This window comes from Lepisma saccharinum, chromosome 20 (genome assembly GCF_977018435.1).
Source record: "Lepisma saccharinum chromosome 20, izLepSacc3.1, whole genome shotgun sequence".
Lineage (NCBI taxonomy): Eukaryota > Metazoa > Arthropoda > Insecta > Zygentoma > Lepismatidae > Lepisma > Lepisma saccharinum.
In genome coordinates, this window is record NC_139248.1 from 21,477,575 (window position 1) to 21,496,726 (window position 19,152).

A 19,152-nucleotide genomic window follows, 5' to 3' on the forward strand; every position below is an offset into this window, starting at 1 on the left:
GCTGGACGAGAATTGAATTTCTTTAAAATTTCTGGACCTTTAACAACAATGGTGTGAAAATCAGAGGGACGTTACTCTAATTTATGAAATTCACAGGAGAGAGGAAATAATGTATTCTTAGGAATACGTCTGACACTTAAGAAGAGTCAGCAAATTACAGATACATAATTCCACCTTATTGCTAAGGATTTGAAGTGAAGATACGTCAAACTGACTTCAAACAGAGATCGTCAGAGGAGTTTATTTGAACAAAACTGAAAACCAAATTTTTGGTGTTGCCTTCCTCTGATTATCATACAACTTTATGTAGTAAACAGTATACCCAATAGTCTATTGATTTTGTTGTCTAAGGCGCTGTGCTTTGGGCTCCGACTGCGAGACCGCCTAGGTTCAGTCTGGATTTTCGGCCTGTGTATAGGACCGGTGGCAAACCACTATCGTGAGGAAATTATGGAGCTACGAGTGAGTAGCGTAACCCGGTCATAAAAATCTCCTCTAACGGCTGAAGGTTCGACGTACCGACTCCACATCACCCCCATTACCGGTTGAAGAACTCCACACCTCTAGGTAGGATTGTGGGAGGGAGACTGGCTGCCGGGAGATAGGCCAACGACCTTTTCAGGGCTGTCGAGCCACGGGTTGTTATTATTATTTGGTGCGCTGTCACATTGTTGTGCCTTATTCAATGTATTCATTATTGTGCTTGATTTTTGCAGGTTGAATACATTGTTTCGTCACAGACATTGAAGGTGCCATGGGAAAGTGACGTCATAATCAATGGTTCCATCGCTGTTTGGTTCGAGAGGCCAATTGAGGGACACAACCTGTACTTCATACCAGTGGCAACACTGGCAGGAGGAGACTTCCAGGCCAGGAATGACACTCTCGTGTGAGTAAATAGCTCCAAGTACAAACTAGGGATAGCGAAATCCGGATATCGGCTATCTGGATTTCAAATATCCGAATATCGGATATTCTGATTATCCTAATTATCCGAAATCAAAATATTCGGATTATCCGAAATGTCAGGATATTCAGATTATCCTAATTATCCTATATCCGGATTATCCGAAACATCAGAATATCCGAATGTGTGCATTATCCTCACCGTTTTATCGTTTATCCGTTTTACGGGCTATCCACATGTACTTTTATTTATCATGTTTGTATTTCATAGTACGGATTTTGTACAAATACTTCATCTAATCCAGGTGTCGGCAAACTACGGCCCGCCGCCTCTTTTTCTATGGCCCGCGAGCTAAGAATGGATTTTATTTACATTTCCAAATTCTTAAAAATTTCAAAGTAGGGTAATATTTCATGAAACGCGAAAATTATATGAAGGTAATATTTCGGCATTCATTGCAGTGTATGGGAACATTCCTAGGTTTGTCAATACGTATTGTGTCTATGGCTGGTTACGCGCTCTCACGGCCGACCTCGAGTTGAGGAGTTGCAAGAAAGACCGTGTGTGGCGCTCCCCGCTCGCTTCTAGGTAGGCAGCGTTACCAGTGCCACGTCCACGTGTATAGCTGTTCTGCGACATTTTGTTCTTGGTTTAATATCAGTGCATATCCATCATGTCGCTGTCCATCGTGCGGACTTCGAATGTCGTGCTTTTAAGGCAGAGTGGAGTGAGAATTATTTTGTTACTGAATTAGATGGCAAAGCATTTTGTTTATTGTGCAGTGACACTATAGCTGTTCTACAAGAGTACAATATACGTCGACATTACCAGACTAAGCATTCGACAGAATATTTCAAACTAACAGGGAAGTAACGATGAGACAAATTAGAAAGTTTAAAACGGAGTATTTCATTACAACGCAGTTTGTTCACGAAAATGAAAAATGAAAATGAGGCTGCAACTAAAGTAAGTTTACGTATAGTTCATTTGTTAGCCAAGGAAGAAAAACTGTGTAATGATGGTGAGTTAATTAAATCATGTTTGATTGTAACTGCCGAAGAAATGTGTCCAGAGAAAATGGATTTATTTAATACTATCAGCCTTTCCGCGAGAACAGTTTCTCGAAGAGTTGAGGTTATTGGGAGCAACATCAGTGACCAATTAATTAACAAGGCAAATGATTTTTTAAGTGGTTTTTCTTGGCTCTTTATCAGTTGACAGACGTTACAGATAATGCTCAGTTGCTGCTGTTTATTCGAGGAGTCAATGCTGACTGAACTTGATTGATTTGCTTTATTTTACTTCGCTTTTGTGCCACTTTTGTCTAATTTGCGAAGATGGGGATGAGTGATGATATGATGAAATTGATGAATGGACACTCACAAACATCCATGCCCAGGGAGGGATTCGAACCTGGGATGAAATGACTGAAGAATTAGCTTCTATGAATAGTTTGCGTGGAACAACCACAGGCGAAAACATTGTCACGGAAGTTGAGAAAACGTTAGCGAAGTCAATCTGCAGTGGAATCAGCTAAAATGTGTTACAACTGATGGTGTTATCTTTTTTTAAGTGGAGGACCTACATAAAAAAATCCTCCAGTTTGCCTATTGGCCCGCAGAGTGTTTAAAATTTAATGTTTGGCCCTTTACAGAAAATGTTTGCCAACCCCTGATCTAATCTGTACTGTCCGGATATTCTAGTTATGCGGATTATCCGTTGCATCCTAAGCGAATAACGGATAATTTGAAATCCGGATATCCGTTATGTATGCTACCATACAACTCTTATGCCTTTATTGCACGGGATAACTAAAGCTTTTTTTGTACATATGGGCAAATCTGGATTGAGCCAACTGTTTAAAATCCTACCGGGAATCGAACCCAGGAATACAATATTTCCGCACGTATAACGCGCACGTTTTCCAAATCTTTATCCAAAAGAAAAGTATGGTGCGTGTTATATTAATACATGAAATGATAGACAACTACTTGAAACCACACGTAAATGGATGTTTACCACGATTTTTCAATTTCTGTGGGAACGTTTTGCATTTCCGAGCAAAGCGGTGGTTCTGACGGGAGATCGAGTGCGCACCTACCGTCACACGGGAGCCGTAACATCGGCATTTATCGTACGAGAAATAATGGAAAATAACTTGCTCAAAATTCGTTTTCATCGGAAGTATGTTACGTGACCTACAAAATGCTATTTTAAAAGCATAATGAAGGTATAATAATAAGTTAATAATGCATGTTATTATTACGTTCCTCACACTCCCAATTCTAGATTTGACAATGAATGATAGAAGAACACCAACAATTCCTTCCTAAAACTATTTACTCCCCATTCTTGACTTCCCAACTCATGAAAATTAAATGAAAACAGTGTCATTTCAGGATGTGGTCTCTGCACCAGTTGGATATTTCAGTGAAATGTCTCCCCAACTCAGGAAGTCCTACTAATTGCCTCGGAGGAGGATGATTTGCGTTTGAAATAAAGGGTGTCCCAAACGTAACGCAGGATTTTAATTGTGCGCCATTCCCCCCGCCGCAGGGTTGGCAGCGTTCTGCGAGGTCATATGTTGTAGTAAAAACATTGCGGTTAGTCAATATGGAGCGCTACACGACGAAGGAGCGAGTAACGATCGTTAAAATTCGTTACAAGTACGGAAACTGTGAGCAAATTACCTGACATTTTCGATAGGAGAAGTGACCCAAATGAAGGAACTGTGCGACTTCACACCGTGCGATTTTTCTCTTCTGGGGATTCATTAAGTCCAAAGTTTATGCTGCAAAGATAAGAACGATTCGTGAATTGAAAGCAGAAATTCAAAGAGTTATCGAAGACATTGAGCCGCAGATATTCGAGAAAGTGATTCAGATTTTTGTCAAAAGAATTCGACTGTCAAATGCGTCTGGAGGTCATTTGTCATATATCCTCTTTCCACATTTAATGGCAATATTCACCCTTTCATATAATGTAATAACTTTGCTACTAATAAATATATGATTTTTTTTTCCTTCTTAAATCAAATCGTGCGTTTCTTTTGGGACACCCTTTAGTTGACATTACGTACACCTGTGTAACTGCTAACTAATCTACAAGCAAAAGATCTGCATTTTACTCGAAATACAGAGGAAAGAAGAAACTCGCTGTAAAGCATAGAACTTTGTCTGCAAATGGATATATGCATGTGTGTGTGTACTTAGTATTTAGGATAACGTGCAGTAAGGGTAAGAACGTCTCAAGAAACGGTCCTTATTTCTCCCCATTCCCTCCCTATTCAATCAGAAGCGGTTCTTGAGTTCGGAACATTCCACATGAAAATATCGGTTCCTGAATTGAGAACTTTCGTCACAGTTCCTGAGTTGGGACATAACCATGCAGATTTCTTCACTCTTGAGGATTACACATTCATCACCAGCGCCAAGTCGAGGTTGTATCTGCAAATCTATGGAGAAAGTTTTTAACTTCCAACACATCCACCATTGGCTAAACATAAAACTAATCTTTCACTTCTAATCTTTTTCAGATATGTCTCTCGAGGAGTGTTCTCTGGAAGCGTGAGGCAAGACGAGAGTATTAGGATATCAGAATACCCCTTGATACTACCGGGAGGAGGAGAATCTTCTGTAGATACCAAGCCGATAAAGCAAATTCAACATAAAGCTAATACTGAATAATAAATTGTTTTATTTGCACAATCTACATTCTCTGTTACACAGGAAGCTGTTCCTGAATTTGGAACATTCCACTTCAAATATTTCACGTGAAAATATCGGTTCCTGAATTGAGAACTTTCGTCGTAGTTCCTGAATTGGGACGTCCTGAGTGGAGACATCACCGCCTGCGATGGATGTTCTTCATCACTTTCATCTAATCATCTCTCATCCTCGTCGCAATAAAGAATTACATATGCATACCACATGCAAGCAACTCCGCAAATGCAATATATTTCTAACATACAGAGAGAGAGAGAGAGAGAGAGAGAGAGAGAGAGAGAGAGAGAGTGGGTATTTTCCAATTTTATCACTAATGAATACTTTTAAAATATTATTTAGACCCTTTGTAATCATACATTCGTGAAATTAGTACGTATTCAATGTGTTAAGGACAGTAAAACAAAGCAGATACCATTATCTCCTTCCTCATAACCGAAAGAAATGGCTAAGCTTTGGGTTTACTTCCTATGCTCTCCCATACAGCCCCCATTCCACATACGTACACACACGCACACATCACTTTTCCCAGGCTTCCCAAACACGGAAAAGTGCTTAAACACATTTTTCTTCATGATAGCTCATGACATCGTGATACATTCAAGGAAATGTGAAATTTACAATCATTAAAACGCATTATTTGCTCATTGTGGACCAATTAATTGTTTTCGGTTGCAATTAGAATGTAAAGTGCCTTTTCATTACATCAAATTTCTTGAATTTATATTCAATGGAGCATGAATGTTTTCTACTTTTATTACAGCGGCGTGCGTTCGGGGTACGCAGAGTACGCAATGAGTACCCACAACACAGTAAGATTTTTTTTTTAATCATCCTCGAACATAAAATATCAGCAATTATCGCTCCGAAAGCACTTCCAAGCCTCCCCGATGGCGCAGTGGTAGCATCGTTGCTTTGTAATCAAGGGGTCCCCGTTCCATACCCGGAGGAGGCACATAGTGGCTCGGATCCCACTTTAAGCTGTAGGTCCAGTCCCGATTAGCCTTACTATGCATAAAGTGGACTTAAAACACGAACTCAAACCAAACCGAAAGCACTTCCACTGCAAGAAATTCCGATTTCCGCACGGACACGCTGCTGCCTGTCTCGTGTAGCCTGCCTGGCCTTCCTGAAGGCAGTCCCGAATCATCCCGATTGTGACTTCGGTTATGTTCGCACCCACCCGATCCGCGTTTCTGTCGATTTTCGTCACAAATGTCGACCCCTACCAGTCCGACAGGGTCCTAATCTCAGGGTCTCCCTTATTTCACTTCACTTTTGCAACCTTGTGTTCTGACGTCAGACGAGGAATGCCTGCGAGGTTAGGTTAGGCCTGTTAGGTTAGGTTCCATTAGCAAAAATACAATGAAAAAATATTATTTTGGCTAAGAGAAATTCCGTGACATTCGCTACGAATGTTAGCTAGCCTAACAACAACGTAGGCATTTAGCCTAAAATTTTAAAAAAAGTATTATCCCGTGACGTCAGAACACAAGGTTGCTAAACTGTTGTGCGATAAGTTAGACCCCCCCCCCTATCTCACGGCTCAAAACAAAAGAATGTCGCACCGCGTCCGATTTCAAGTGGAAAAATTGCGTCGATATCACCCGTTCCCATGTCATGGTGTTTCCGTATTTTTGTCCATCCCCTGTATGGTGCCCTCAAAGATATCCGCGGGCTCGGGAAATATGCGAATTACAAACTTTCACATTCGGTACTAGCGCCACTGCTACCACCAAGCAAGAGCTTCAAATTGGTGGAATCAGATCTTCCGGTCTGGAACTAGACGTCTGTGATACGCTTAGGAAACAGAATTTATCTAAGAAGGAAAATGTCACAAAGAGATTATTTGAATTTAACGATTTCCGCCATTCTGTCAACATTTTTCTACAAACATTCCCCATTTGTCTTTTGTTTCAGAAAAGATTAATTGATTGATTGATTTGGTTTATTTTATTTTGCTTTTTTGTCACTTTTGACTAATCTCGAAGTAGAGGATAAGTGATGATGTGATAAAATCTAGTTTATTTATATTAATAATATAAAGCAAGACCTAAATAAGAAATTATACAGGATAAAACTATTCAGCTGTTTGTAATTCAATGACATTTTAAACAGTTAGTAAAGGACTTACTTACTACTTTATAAATAACTGTTATGCGTATATTAAAGTATTTAAAATAATGTGTAATATCATTATAAATGTTCATATTCATATCATGTAATTAAACATGTATGTATGTGTGTGTATATATATATATTATTAGAAAATTAAATAAAATAGGGAAAATATCATGAAAATAGTTATATTTCACATATATGTAAGCAGTAACATCTCCCACTTACGTGTGAAAGACAATGTAAGGCATAGTATGTCCACCCCTACTGCCCTACTGAGTCTGCATGCATTTATACGCTCCACAAAATTATTGATAACCAGATGTCTGTCCCGATGCCTCCAATCACCCGTATGATTTCCGTCTTCAGTTCCAAAAAGGTTCGTGGTTTGTTGGCGTACACCTGTGATTTCACAAACCCCCATAAGAAGAAATCACAGGGTGTAAGATCCCACTCCACCTGCCAAAATCCACACCACACAGTCGTTCTCAGCGGATGGATGGATTTCACGCTCCTGGATTATTCGAGGATTTTCGGAAGGAAACCACATTAATCGGCATGACAACAGATGCCAACATTGGTAAGATCAGGTCTGCCAACCTCGAAACGAAACAATAGCACTCGATTCAAATTCGGCGTCGTATACGGAACATCCTTTATATATATATATATATATATATATATACACTGGCTGACAAAAAAAGTGAAGCACCCAGAAGGAGTGGTCGAAGATTACCCCATTTCGGTATACCTGCATACCATTGATGTATGAGTAAATGTTTAGATGTACAAGGATCTGTAATGTGTAGAACGCCCACCAGAGGCCATTTGTGACGTCACCTCCTGTTGCTGATAAGGTGGGACCAGTCACCTGCTGTGAGTCAGACAGTGCAGCACGAAGTTCAGAGAGGAGAACGAAGCACCGGCGATGCCTCGCAGACGCGTTAGACAGCGCCGATCCGGCAATTGACAGCATTTGACAGAGGCTGCATTGTGGGACTGCATGAGGCAGGTTGGCCGTATTGGACAATTGCCAGGCATGTGGGCCATTCAGATGTCACAGTGGCCCAATGTTGGAATCAATGGGTACATGAGGGCACCCATGCACGTCGTGCAGGTTCAGGTCGACCAAGAAACACCACCCTGAGGGAGGACCGTCATATGGCGCTCCAAGCAGTGCGGGATCTCACAACTTCGGCACCTGTCATCCGAGAACATGTACTGGACACTACAACATCCTCTGAGTTCCCGCACAGTGTCTCGACGACTCGCATCCGCCGGATTCGGGTCCTACCGCCGCATGCGCCGTTTGCCGTTGACACCACAACACCGACACCTGCGGTTGGTGTGGTGCCGTGCTCGGGAGGCACGGACAGAGGACGAATGGCGTCACATCATGTTCAGTGATGAGTCCCGCTTCTCCATGACCTCCGATGACCATCGTGTGCGGGTGTGGCGGCGTCGAGGGCAGAGGGCACATCCTGCCTACATTGTGGAGAGACACACAGGTGTGACCCCTGGCATCATGGTGTGGGGAGCCATTGGATATGCGTTCAGGTCACCTCTAATAGTGCTTCGGCAGACTTTGACGGCACAGCGATACGTCACAGACATTCTGCGTCCACACGTCCTACCCCTTATGGCACAGCACCCTGGGACAGTGTTCCAACAAGATAATGCACGCCCACACACAGCCCATGTGTCTATGGACTGCCTAGAGCATGTTGAGGTCCTCCCGTGGCCAGCACGATCCCCGGATCTCTCCATCATTGAACATGTGTGGGATGACATTGGACGGGGACTCCGTCCTAGTGCCAACCTGCGGGATTTGGAGGGACAGCTGCAACACCTGTGGACGAACGTGCCTCAGGAGAGGATCCAAAGGCTGTTTGACACTATTCCGAACCGCATAAGGGCATGCATTACGGCCAGAGGGGGTGCGACACCCTACTGACCTGGCGCCACAATTCCACCTGTAACTGCCAACGGGCTTGACTCTTGCATCCTATATTGTAATCAGTTCAATAAAGGTACATGGACTTTCAGCATATGTAGTTTCATTCACGTCCAACCACTCCTTCTGGGTGCTTAACTTTTTTTGTCAGGCAGTGTATATATATCACACATGGATTTCCTATTTTGTAATTGAAAGTTTACAAAAATACATTTTATTTCTTTATTTTCTTAAAATTTATAGTTATATAAAAACAGATAATTCCCAAACATATAAAGCTCTAGACCCCGTTTTAGGCTCATTTCGAATATGATGGAACGGAAGTTGGAAAGTAGGGACGAAACATGCATTTATTCATTTTAATGCGGGGTGCGATTTGAATGAGCGAAAGGAGGATTTCCCCCTCCCCTGTTTTGAACCACCAAATCTCTGGTTATGAATGACACATGTCAACCTGGGACCATAATTTCCAACCCACTTTTAAACTACATCGTACTTACGGTGCTCCATTTGAATTCAATTAAGTTCAAGGGGTTCCGGGTTCGATACCCGGTGGAAGCACGTAGTGGTTCGGATCCCACTTTAAAGTGTAGGTCCAGTCCCAATTAGCCTTACTGTGTATAAAGTGGACTTAAAACACCAAATCAATCCATCAATTCAATTCAATTAAATGTACCGGACCATAGCTACATGCCACGTACAAAAATTTTGTTACACGATTCATGGTGACAGTGCACAGTGACCATGGACCGAACCCACCCAATAATTTGTGATTTTTTGCGAACTTATAATTCAAGTGTTTGAGCCCACCCAATCAATGATTTTGAAAAGTTGGCGCCCCTGGGTGTGTCTCTCTTAGATGCCACGTATTCGGTATTTTTTCAGACTTCTTGTGTTTCACAAGTACTTTGTATTGAATACTAACTAAAACTGGGCTGTCGTTTAATCCTGTTCGAGCGCTTGTTGAGATGTAACAGTTGGGCTGAAAAGTTCGTAGGCTAACATAGTAAAAAATATTTTTTTTGACAAAATTCGATTTTATTATTCAATATAGTTGCCTTTGAGGGCGATACAACGATTATAGCGGTCATACAATTTTTCGATGCCATTTTTATAGTACGATTTCTCTTTAGCCTCAAAATAGGCCTCAGTTTCGGCGATTACCTCTTCATCAGTGCTAAATTTCTTTCCAGCGAGCATTCTTTTAAGGTCTGCAAACAGGAAAAAGTCACTGGGGGCCAGATCTGGAGAATATGGTGGATGGGGAAGCAATTCGTAGTCTAATTCATATAATTTTGCCATCGTTTTCATTGATTTGTGACACGGTGCATTGTCTTGATGAAACAGCACTTTTTTCTTCTTCAAATGGGGCCGTTTTTTCGTGATTTCATCCTTTAAACGCTCCAACAACGCTATGAAATAATCGCTGTTGATGGTCTGGCCCTTTTTGAGGTAATCGATGAATATAATACCATGCGCATCCCAGAATACTGATGCCATAACCTTGCCAGCCGACTGTTGCGTCTTTCCACGCTTTGGATTCGGTTCATCACGTTCAGTCCACTCGGCTGACTGTCGATTGGACTCTGGAGTGTAGTTATGGAGCCATGTTTCATCCATTGTAATATATCGACGGAAAAATTCGTGTTTATTCAAGACCATCTTACAGGCTCAGGCCGCAGCGCTCAGTTCTGACGTCATCATCTGGAGGCGATCATCTTAATGCTCTAAAAGGAAGACAATATTTCATCGTAGAGAATTTTAGTTCGTTTGTTTCTTTTTTTGAATGACTGGAATCTCAGAGGAAGTCACATTTTAACATTTACCCTTACGCAAATATAGTTAGGAGAGATAGAAGGAAAAAAATGAATATTTGCATCAACATTTTCGTTCAAGAAGCGACTATGGCCACCACAAAAAATCCCTATTATAACCCAAATTCATGTTGAAAATCGTTACAAACTTTCTGGTGGATTTTTTTTTTAAAAATGCATGTATTTATGAAATATTATCCGTAATATTCTTAAGTTTTACATAAAACTCGTTACAGTTTATGTAAGAAAAGTAAAAAACAAATAGAATAAGTTAATCACCTCCTGTTAGGTTGACAGGAACTTGGTCAAGTTGCCTAACCAATTAATAAACTCTTAGACACATCGCTAGCATTTTCAATATTATTATCCTTTAATTTTCTTTCCGTTAGCACTTTGTAGTACAAACACCCAATTTTTTCGACAAATGAATAATGCAAACAACAAAAAAGTTTAGAGTGTGGAGAGTTTTCTTCTTTTGTGTCGGCCTTCAACAAAGTTATTTACTCTTTTACTTATTTAACAAAGCATTTGTCGAGGACCACAAAATTATTCTCAAAACGTTTTCGCATTCTTGTCCATTATTGCAGCTCACCAACCACTTATCTTCATCTTCTTTAAACTTAACAAGATTCAAATTGAATGCCACTTCCCGTTGGTTTGCTGCTTTCAAGAATTCCACTTCATATTCACGTCTTATCAGTTTTTGACAACAACATAACTGATCAGCACAATATCCACAACCACCTCTGAAGGACACAACAATCCAACTCTATCCGAACTTTTTATAAAATCCAATGAATCATTTGGAATATCTTGCATAATCTTGTCCAAAACTAAAATGTTGCTACAGTCATCGCACGTCAACATTTTTCTTGTAATGTAAGAGCAGTAGCCTGCTAGGTAAATCAAAATAGGAAGATCTCTCTTCGCTTCCACAATATCCGCAGCACGAATTTTCGAACTCTGAAACAGCCAAGTCTGTAACTGCCAGGGTAAATTCAGATGTGCCATACTCGTCAATTTGATTTGCAAAGATGTCACCATATTTTAGTGACTTCAGTTTCAACTTCATTCTGCTGGCAAGACGCAGTTTTTGTTCCGTCTCAAAAATATGATGGAGAGATACGTTGTACTGCGCACCACCCAACTGTCGGTATTGGCTGAGGTTGAGGGATATGAAAATAATGCAGCTTTCCTCTTGCAAAATATCTCACTGTGAAGAAAGATGGATTTTGTTGATCCGACCCTTCAGTTCACTTAAGATTGAAAATGTGGGAGTTACGTCATACTCTTTTTTTTTTTTTTTGTCCCTATTCTGTCTGTAATTGCTCTTCTTAAAGCTTCTGCCTCCCTATTTTCTTTCTTCTTTTCTGGACATTTTTGCGCCTCTTTATTTTGCGTTCAGAAGACAGGTATGATGGACATCCAGAGAAAATAGATGGGATTGCACCTGGACGGATCCTAGGCCTTGCCAAAGCAACTCTGAACACTTTCCCTGTACGATCATCCAAGTGCAGTGTCTCCCATTCAATGTCCCCAGTATTGAAATGTGCTTGGCACACCTGGAAATAGCATAAGGAAAAATGCCATTATAACTGGGAACATGAAGGTAAAGTGGGCTCTTTAGAATGAAGTGGACTATTAGGTACTTGCTTTATACAAGCAGAACTTAAGTTACAAGAGAATTGAAATCTTGCAGAAATTGTGACCGTCTTTGAAATATAGAAATGCAAGTGTGTGGTTACCATGAACATTTTCAGCAAAATCATGAAGTGGGGTTTACAATGCCAGGAATTGGCAGCAAAAAGATCACAGGCGGATATGACATTCATTTTCACCAGCACAAAATGAACAAACTAGGAAAGCTCTTCCAATTTATTAACAATGCACATCTACAGTATTTAATAACTTAATCTGCCCTCAAGTATACATGCAATACTTTTGTTGAAAGGAAAATAATATTCTCTCCTGTAGGTCACATGATATCAGAGCCGACCTCCGTGGCTGATGCCAGGGGATCCGTGTTCGAATCCTGGCCGGTGATATTTGTGAGTGCTCCTTCATCAATTTCATCATATTGTCATTCGTCCTCATCGTTGCTATTAGCCAAAATTGGTAGAAAAGCGACGCTAAATAACAAAAATCAAACATGACATCAGCGAGTCTCAATACTAGTAGCTATACTTAATTTTTTTTAAAAAAATTGAACCAATACTTTTTACAAAACAGTTTAAGATTTTAGGTTGTAATTGGTACGCGGGAAAAAAAATTGCTTAGACTAAAGAAAAAGGTTAGGTTGACAGTTTAGCGTTGAGCAGTTTGGCGATTTGTTTGTTTCCAATAACCAAACATCAGTGAAAATTTTTCAACAATTTTGTTTAGGAATACCAAAAAAAATGTCACATGGAAGTTTGTAGAGCCAAAATAATTTATACACATGCAAGTACAGAATTTTATTAAATACACTCAAGAAAACCCAAGTTAATGAAAATGACTATGTTTGCTTATTCGCATAACTCGGTTAAAAAGTATGCTTTTTGTTTGAAAACTTTTATTTGAAACATAAATAATATATTCTTGTATAATTATACAAGGAAATATTCAAAATGCTTGTTGTTACACAGTGTACTTTGTATTTCAATGCATAACATAAATATCAACTTGTCTTCCATTATCTCCGATTAACCTAAAGAGGCAGAAAAGTGAGCTAAAAATAAGAATATAAGTTCATATTCTCAACCTTCCTCAGTTCTATAGTTTTCTTTCCGTAAGCATACTTTGAAAGTGAATATTTGTATAAATTATATGGAAGTCTCGATAACGAACATGTTATCGAAGCACTAGACTGCTTTGGTAGATGTGACAATATTTTATAACGTTGTACAATTCATTTTGCAACGATAAACAACTATGTAACGTTAACCAAATTTGGTAATTCACGTTAAACTATTTGACATTTCTAAGTAAATTAGTTTGGTTAGATTTACCAATTCGGTACTGGTGATCAAAAATCATTTGCAAGAAACAAGTAAAACTTGAGCAAATCTAAAAGTTTGTAAGATGCCTATTTCGTGCAGATTAAATCTTTACATTGTGAACTAAGCTATTTGTCAAGTTTATTGATAAGTATAAAATCTGTGTTACTTACCCTGGAGTTGATCGTAGGGACAAAATTACGTGGAATTGCCCTAATCCATTTATCTTTTCAGTAACATATTGAGGAAATCTAAATACATTAGTTTTACTGTTCTCATCATAATTTCCTCTACACTGGGGTACTCAACACTTATAGACCATATTTCTTGTACGTTCACACTTCACTTAAACTTCATTACAATTCTTAAAATTGCATTGCAATTCCACATTCACTAAAAAGGTCCAACATTCCTTCCAACAAATAAATCAAACATGTCGGCTGTCTCGCCTACAGATGATGACGTCGCTCACGTGACTATAAGAAGCCATTCGGCTTTCTCCAGTTTGAGAAGGTGATGGTTTATTACGGTTGAATATCGCTAAACATTGCTCCGAATCATCAAAACGTTGTTGCTTTTGATCGATTGTGAGCACGCGCGGCACCCATTTTGCACACAGCTTTCGGATGTTCAAATATTCATGCACAATATGTCCAACACGTTCCTTTGATATTTTTAAAGTCTCAGCTATCTCGATCAACTTCACTTTACGATCATTTAAAATTATTTTGTGGACTTTTTTGATGTTTTCGTCGGTAACAGCCTCTTTGGGGCGTCTACTGCGTACATCGTCTTCGATGCTCATTTCGCCTCGTTTAAATTTAGCAAACCACTTCTCAACGGTTGATTTCCCTGGTGCAGAGTCCGAATAATGTTTATCAAGCCAAGCCTTGGCTTCAACAGTATTTTTTTTCGCCAAAAAGCAATGCTTTATTAACACACGAAATTCTTTTTTATCCATTTTTTCACAATAACAAAAGCTGCTTCACTCACAATGCTATATCTCACGAACTAATTATCCGGCAGCTGTGAAATTTATACACGTATCTTTTGAAGGTTAGTACTAAGTAAAAATCACATGGATTTAATTCTAGTAACGCCATCTATGAGTCAGCCTATGAACTTTTCAGCCCAACTGTTAGAGTGTTTCTCGTGTCTTAAAAAATATAAGTCGAGATGGTCCCCGATCGACTCGTGGGAGGACTGGTTAAACATTTGACAAAGTAGTTATTTGTGATGGAACTTGCAATATTTTAAGACTCTCTTCAAGTACTGAAAGTACTTTCATTGTATGTGCAAAACCGAAATACTTCAGTTCTTAGAGCAAAGTAGGAAATTGACATGGCTACTCTTGAAACATTGAAAATAATTTATTGATTCACCGTAGTTTAGGACTTACAGGATAACCATAAGTAGTGTTATTTGACCTATTATAAACCCGAGAAAGTATGAGCCCCTCTCAGGCAGATTTGCCTACACTTAAAACTAGCTCAACATGCCCATATGAGCTTTTTGCTCAAGTGTGGAACCCTGTCTAATCCAAGATTTTTGTAAAAATGCCCTCGGGAATTTCCTGAGAAAGTATGACCCCCCTGAGATTGATTTGTCTATACTTACAAAAGGCACTTCTGTGAGATTGTTGTCCATAAACCTGTCAAAAATATGCCCCTCTTGATATTTTTTTTGCCCACACCTAAAACTACGCCAAACGTATTAACACACACACACCCACCCACCCACACCCACACACACACACACACACATATTCACTTCAAGTTTAAGTTCAATTGGACACCAGCCTCAATTTGTTTATCTAATATTAAAACAATGTAATATGCAGAGACTTTCTAGAATTGCTCTGTGACTCTCTCATTTCTTACATCATAAACATATGATTTTTCACCTATGAGAATAACACTACATATAGTGTCATCAGGGAGTGTATCGTGGAATTCACAGTTAATTTTAATGTTTGTCCTGTCATTAACCACAACTTGTTTCCTTTTTGAAGTGTTGATGACAAACATGGGTCTCTGTGCTTTGAATTCATCTGGTGTGTAATACATGTCAGTATTGCCAGTAGTGACCCTTTTGTATGCTGTAAATGCTTCATATAATTTGAGGAAATCATCCTTGGACATGTCTAAATTATAATTTTCTCTAGGAAATACCTCATTTCTGCCATTTTTAAGATATATGTTCTTGATGTTGCAGTTATCAAATCTACTTGAATTTTTTTTATGATTATTGTGTCTTCCAGTCTGAAACAATACCACCACAAAATCTGGCATGTCATATTGTATACTGGAGAATGAATTTGTAGCATCAAACTCATAATAAGTACCAGCGGCAGGCTTCTGTACACATTGATATGTATAAAATTGTAAAGGTACTTCTGGATTTTTTATTATATCTGCTTTGTATTTAAGAGCATAACTGGCTTCATATTCAACAACCGGGATTCTTAGCTCCATAGTCTGAATAATGCATTTGCCTTCATCAGGTAGGGTATTAGGCAAAGCTTCCCCTGTAGAATTTAATGTACTGTACCTCATCAAAGCATTATTATCATTGACAGCTCTTCCAAATGTGATTCTTAAACCACCCTTCCACATAATATCTTTGTAATCTGAGAAGAATCCTGGCAACAGGCGCATAGGGAACAGCACTGTGTGGCTTTTGGATAATATTTTATCACCAGCCTCAAATCCACCTATTTTGTAGTAAGAAGCCTCGGTTTTGGATAATTTTAGTGTGGCCAAAGCTGTGGAGGTAATGCCGGGGTAATCCACTCTGTTTATAACAACACCATGTTTTCTGATCTCAATTTCAGAGAACAGATGTGGCACAAAATTGTCTACCAATCTTATATTTGAATTTGCCGGATAATCTGTACCATCGAGCTTTACAACATCAAATTTGATGTATAGATCTGCTCTGTGGGGGTGTATAAAGCCATGCCCTACATCAAGATCAACCTCAATCTCTGTGTTGGGTTGATTTAAATTTGCAAATGTCCTCCTGTTTGGGGGAATGATTGTAGCTCATAACTCTCAATATTTTCCATTTATTTGTATGTATTTTTATTTAAATATTAATCTCTATGATTGCAGTTGTTGTGGCTCCAGCAAAATCAACTAATTCTTCTTTTTCATTAGTGACCATCAATTCAATATTATCTATTCTATTATGGCACACAGGAAAATATAATGTTGGGGATGGAGTGTAGATGATTGGCTCCATAAATTCAGAATTAGGTTTAAATGTTGCAATGATGCCAGTTTGTTTGTGAGTGCCTATGCCATTTGATTTGGTGATCATACCCTCAGCCACATTACAGTGAATATTTAGAGTCTCTATGGCTAAGAATTTAGGTATATTAATAGCAGTGTGTTTGATGGCTGGTTCAAGTTTTGTGTTGTTCTCAAAGCCTAACAGCTCTCCTATAGTACCCAGATCCGCTGTTTCTGTAGCAGATACAATCTCTACTCTGTGAGTGACAGAATTTTGAGTTAATACTATACCTCTGGGTAATTGAGCATTTAGAGTGGACAGATTATACTGCCCTGGAGTGATGACAATTTTTTGATCCCCTACTGCAATTTTGTTGTTGTGGTGTGTAATATTACGGATCAAGTACATGCCATAAAATGCTCTGAGAGCTATTGTTTTGGGATACACTATATCATCATGTAATTTGAGTTTCAATATTGAATTTTGGCTGGTGAGATGGAATACCCCCATGATGTTTTAAATACCACAGGGCCTTTTGAAAATTTTCAATTGATGGTTTATTTATTTGAGACATATATCTGAGAACAGATAAACACAAATGTCCACAATTAACATCTTTGAAATTTTGAACACGGGCATTATTGTAATAAAGATTAGTTGATTTTAGATATTTTACTAAATTTTCAGGTGGAACACCTCCAAATGAATCAAACACAAATGCCTCATTTTTTAAATATTTAAGATAACAGATCCAGTGAGTGCCTTGATTTTTGTACTTATCCAAATTGACAATGCCACACTCTTTGTTGAGTGGTTGTTCTGGTAAAGAATCAGACATGTACACACCTCTAAAATTTTTGATGCCCAGTGGCTTGATTAAAGCTTCAATATCTTGGTTTGTAAGCGGCTCTTGTTTTTTTTAAACTTATTCATGGCTCTCTTAACACCTTTGCCTTGTTTCTCCATGGCCAGGTTATGGCGCTTCAATTCATCTAATTCTGCCTTATTCTTCTTGGCATCTATTACTCTTTTTGCTATGGCAGCTGATACCCCAGCCAAGCTCCCAACAGCCCCAAGTGCTGCTAAGATGGCCGGGATAGTAAATATGAAACCCCCCACATGTGATTTTTTCCTGGATTGCTGTATTTTTTTTAATTGGGGGGTACTAAGCAACAATTTCATACCATGGTCCTTGGCAATACAAGAGCTTTTTTTCTTCCGCTGCTTTTTGGTTAAAAGGCTATCAATAGTTTTAAGAGATTTAAGACCTGCATAAGGTATTTGATACATAACACCCTTGGCCTTCATTGTAGGTTTATTATATACATATTCACAGCCCCCACCCCAGTTTTTGTTTGGTGTTCATAGCTATGGTGGTCCCCAATGCTGCTATTTTTTCACTTAAAGAAGCATCTTTGCTTACAAATCTACCAAATGCAGCCTCTTCTAACTTCTTGTCTGCAACATGTCTCTTGTCAAGATCAGAATGTGTGTTGTATGCTATGTCATGGTCTCTACAAGCAGCATCTAGGGGATTAACACCAGGATCACCTCTGTTTAATCTATGGTCCAATTTTGTGCCTGGACCACAATACTGATAGCCTGGAATATGTAGTTCAAATGGCAGCTTGTTTATAATGTCATTAACCAACCCCCGACCCTCAGAAATATTCCAAAATTTAGGTGGTAGAGTATTAATAATTTTTATAAGATATCCAATCCCCTTAGTGTCATTCACTATAAAATTAGACAATTTGGTGCTTATCATGTCCATAATTCCAACCTTTTCATTGTAAAAATTGTGGTTGCCAGCATTTTCCTCCCCAGCTATCACCAATAACCTATCTACAAGTTTCCTGACATCATCAACCCAGACAAATTCTTTAGGCAGGGTGTTGTATTGTTTGATTCCACTGCCTGTCTTGATCTGTGACCATATGGGCTTGATTAAATTGTTGCATTTTGTTCCACTGCTAGACTTGACTCTTTTTTGTGTGGGATCATTGTTCTGGTATAGAGCATCTGATTTTATTAATATTTCTTTGTAGTGCTCATAGTCTTGATCTGTATAGCTGCCAGGCCTTTTCCGAGTCATCAGTTCCCACAATCCAGGTGTGCCGGGATATTTAACAAAACCACCTTTTTCTCCAAGATGAGATTCTGAATATACAATGAGATCATCTCCCATAAATGTTACTCTGAAATTGCCAATTCTATGTATGATGCTACCATCACGCTCTGTGTCGGCATATAAGCCAAAGACCTCATCTTTGTTGTCTTTAGGTGTGCTTAAATATTTTTGAGCATGAAGACGCAATTCAATAGGATCCAGAGTAGCTTCAATTCTTCGAGGAGCAACAGGACTAGGTGTATGAATACTGGAAAGTGGGGTGATTGGATAATCTAATATGTTCCTTGCAGCTACAGG

General features: G+C 39.1%; 2 protein-coding genes across 2 annotated transcripts in view; one reads left to right on the forward strand and one right to left on the reverse strand.

Moving 5' to 3' along the window:
* The window catches only part of LOC146003376 (uncharacterized), a 54,593-nt gene extending 50,000 nt beyond the window's left edge, over positions 1 to 4,593 (forward strand). Inside the window, exons 6-7 of the mRNA XM_083141656.1 lie at positions 717 to 889; positions 4,443 to 4,593. Of these exons, the coding sequence (XP_082997782.1) occupies positions 717 to 889; positions 4,443 to 4,593 (324 nt within the window). The remainder of the gene's footprint in view (positions 1 to 716; positions 890 to 4,442) is intronic.
* The window catches only part of LOC146003546 (uncharacterized), a 295,640-nt gene that overhangs the window by 204,513 nt on the left and 71,975 nt on the right, over positions 1 to 19,152 (reverse strand). The window lies entirely within an intron of this gene.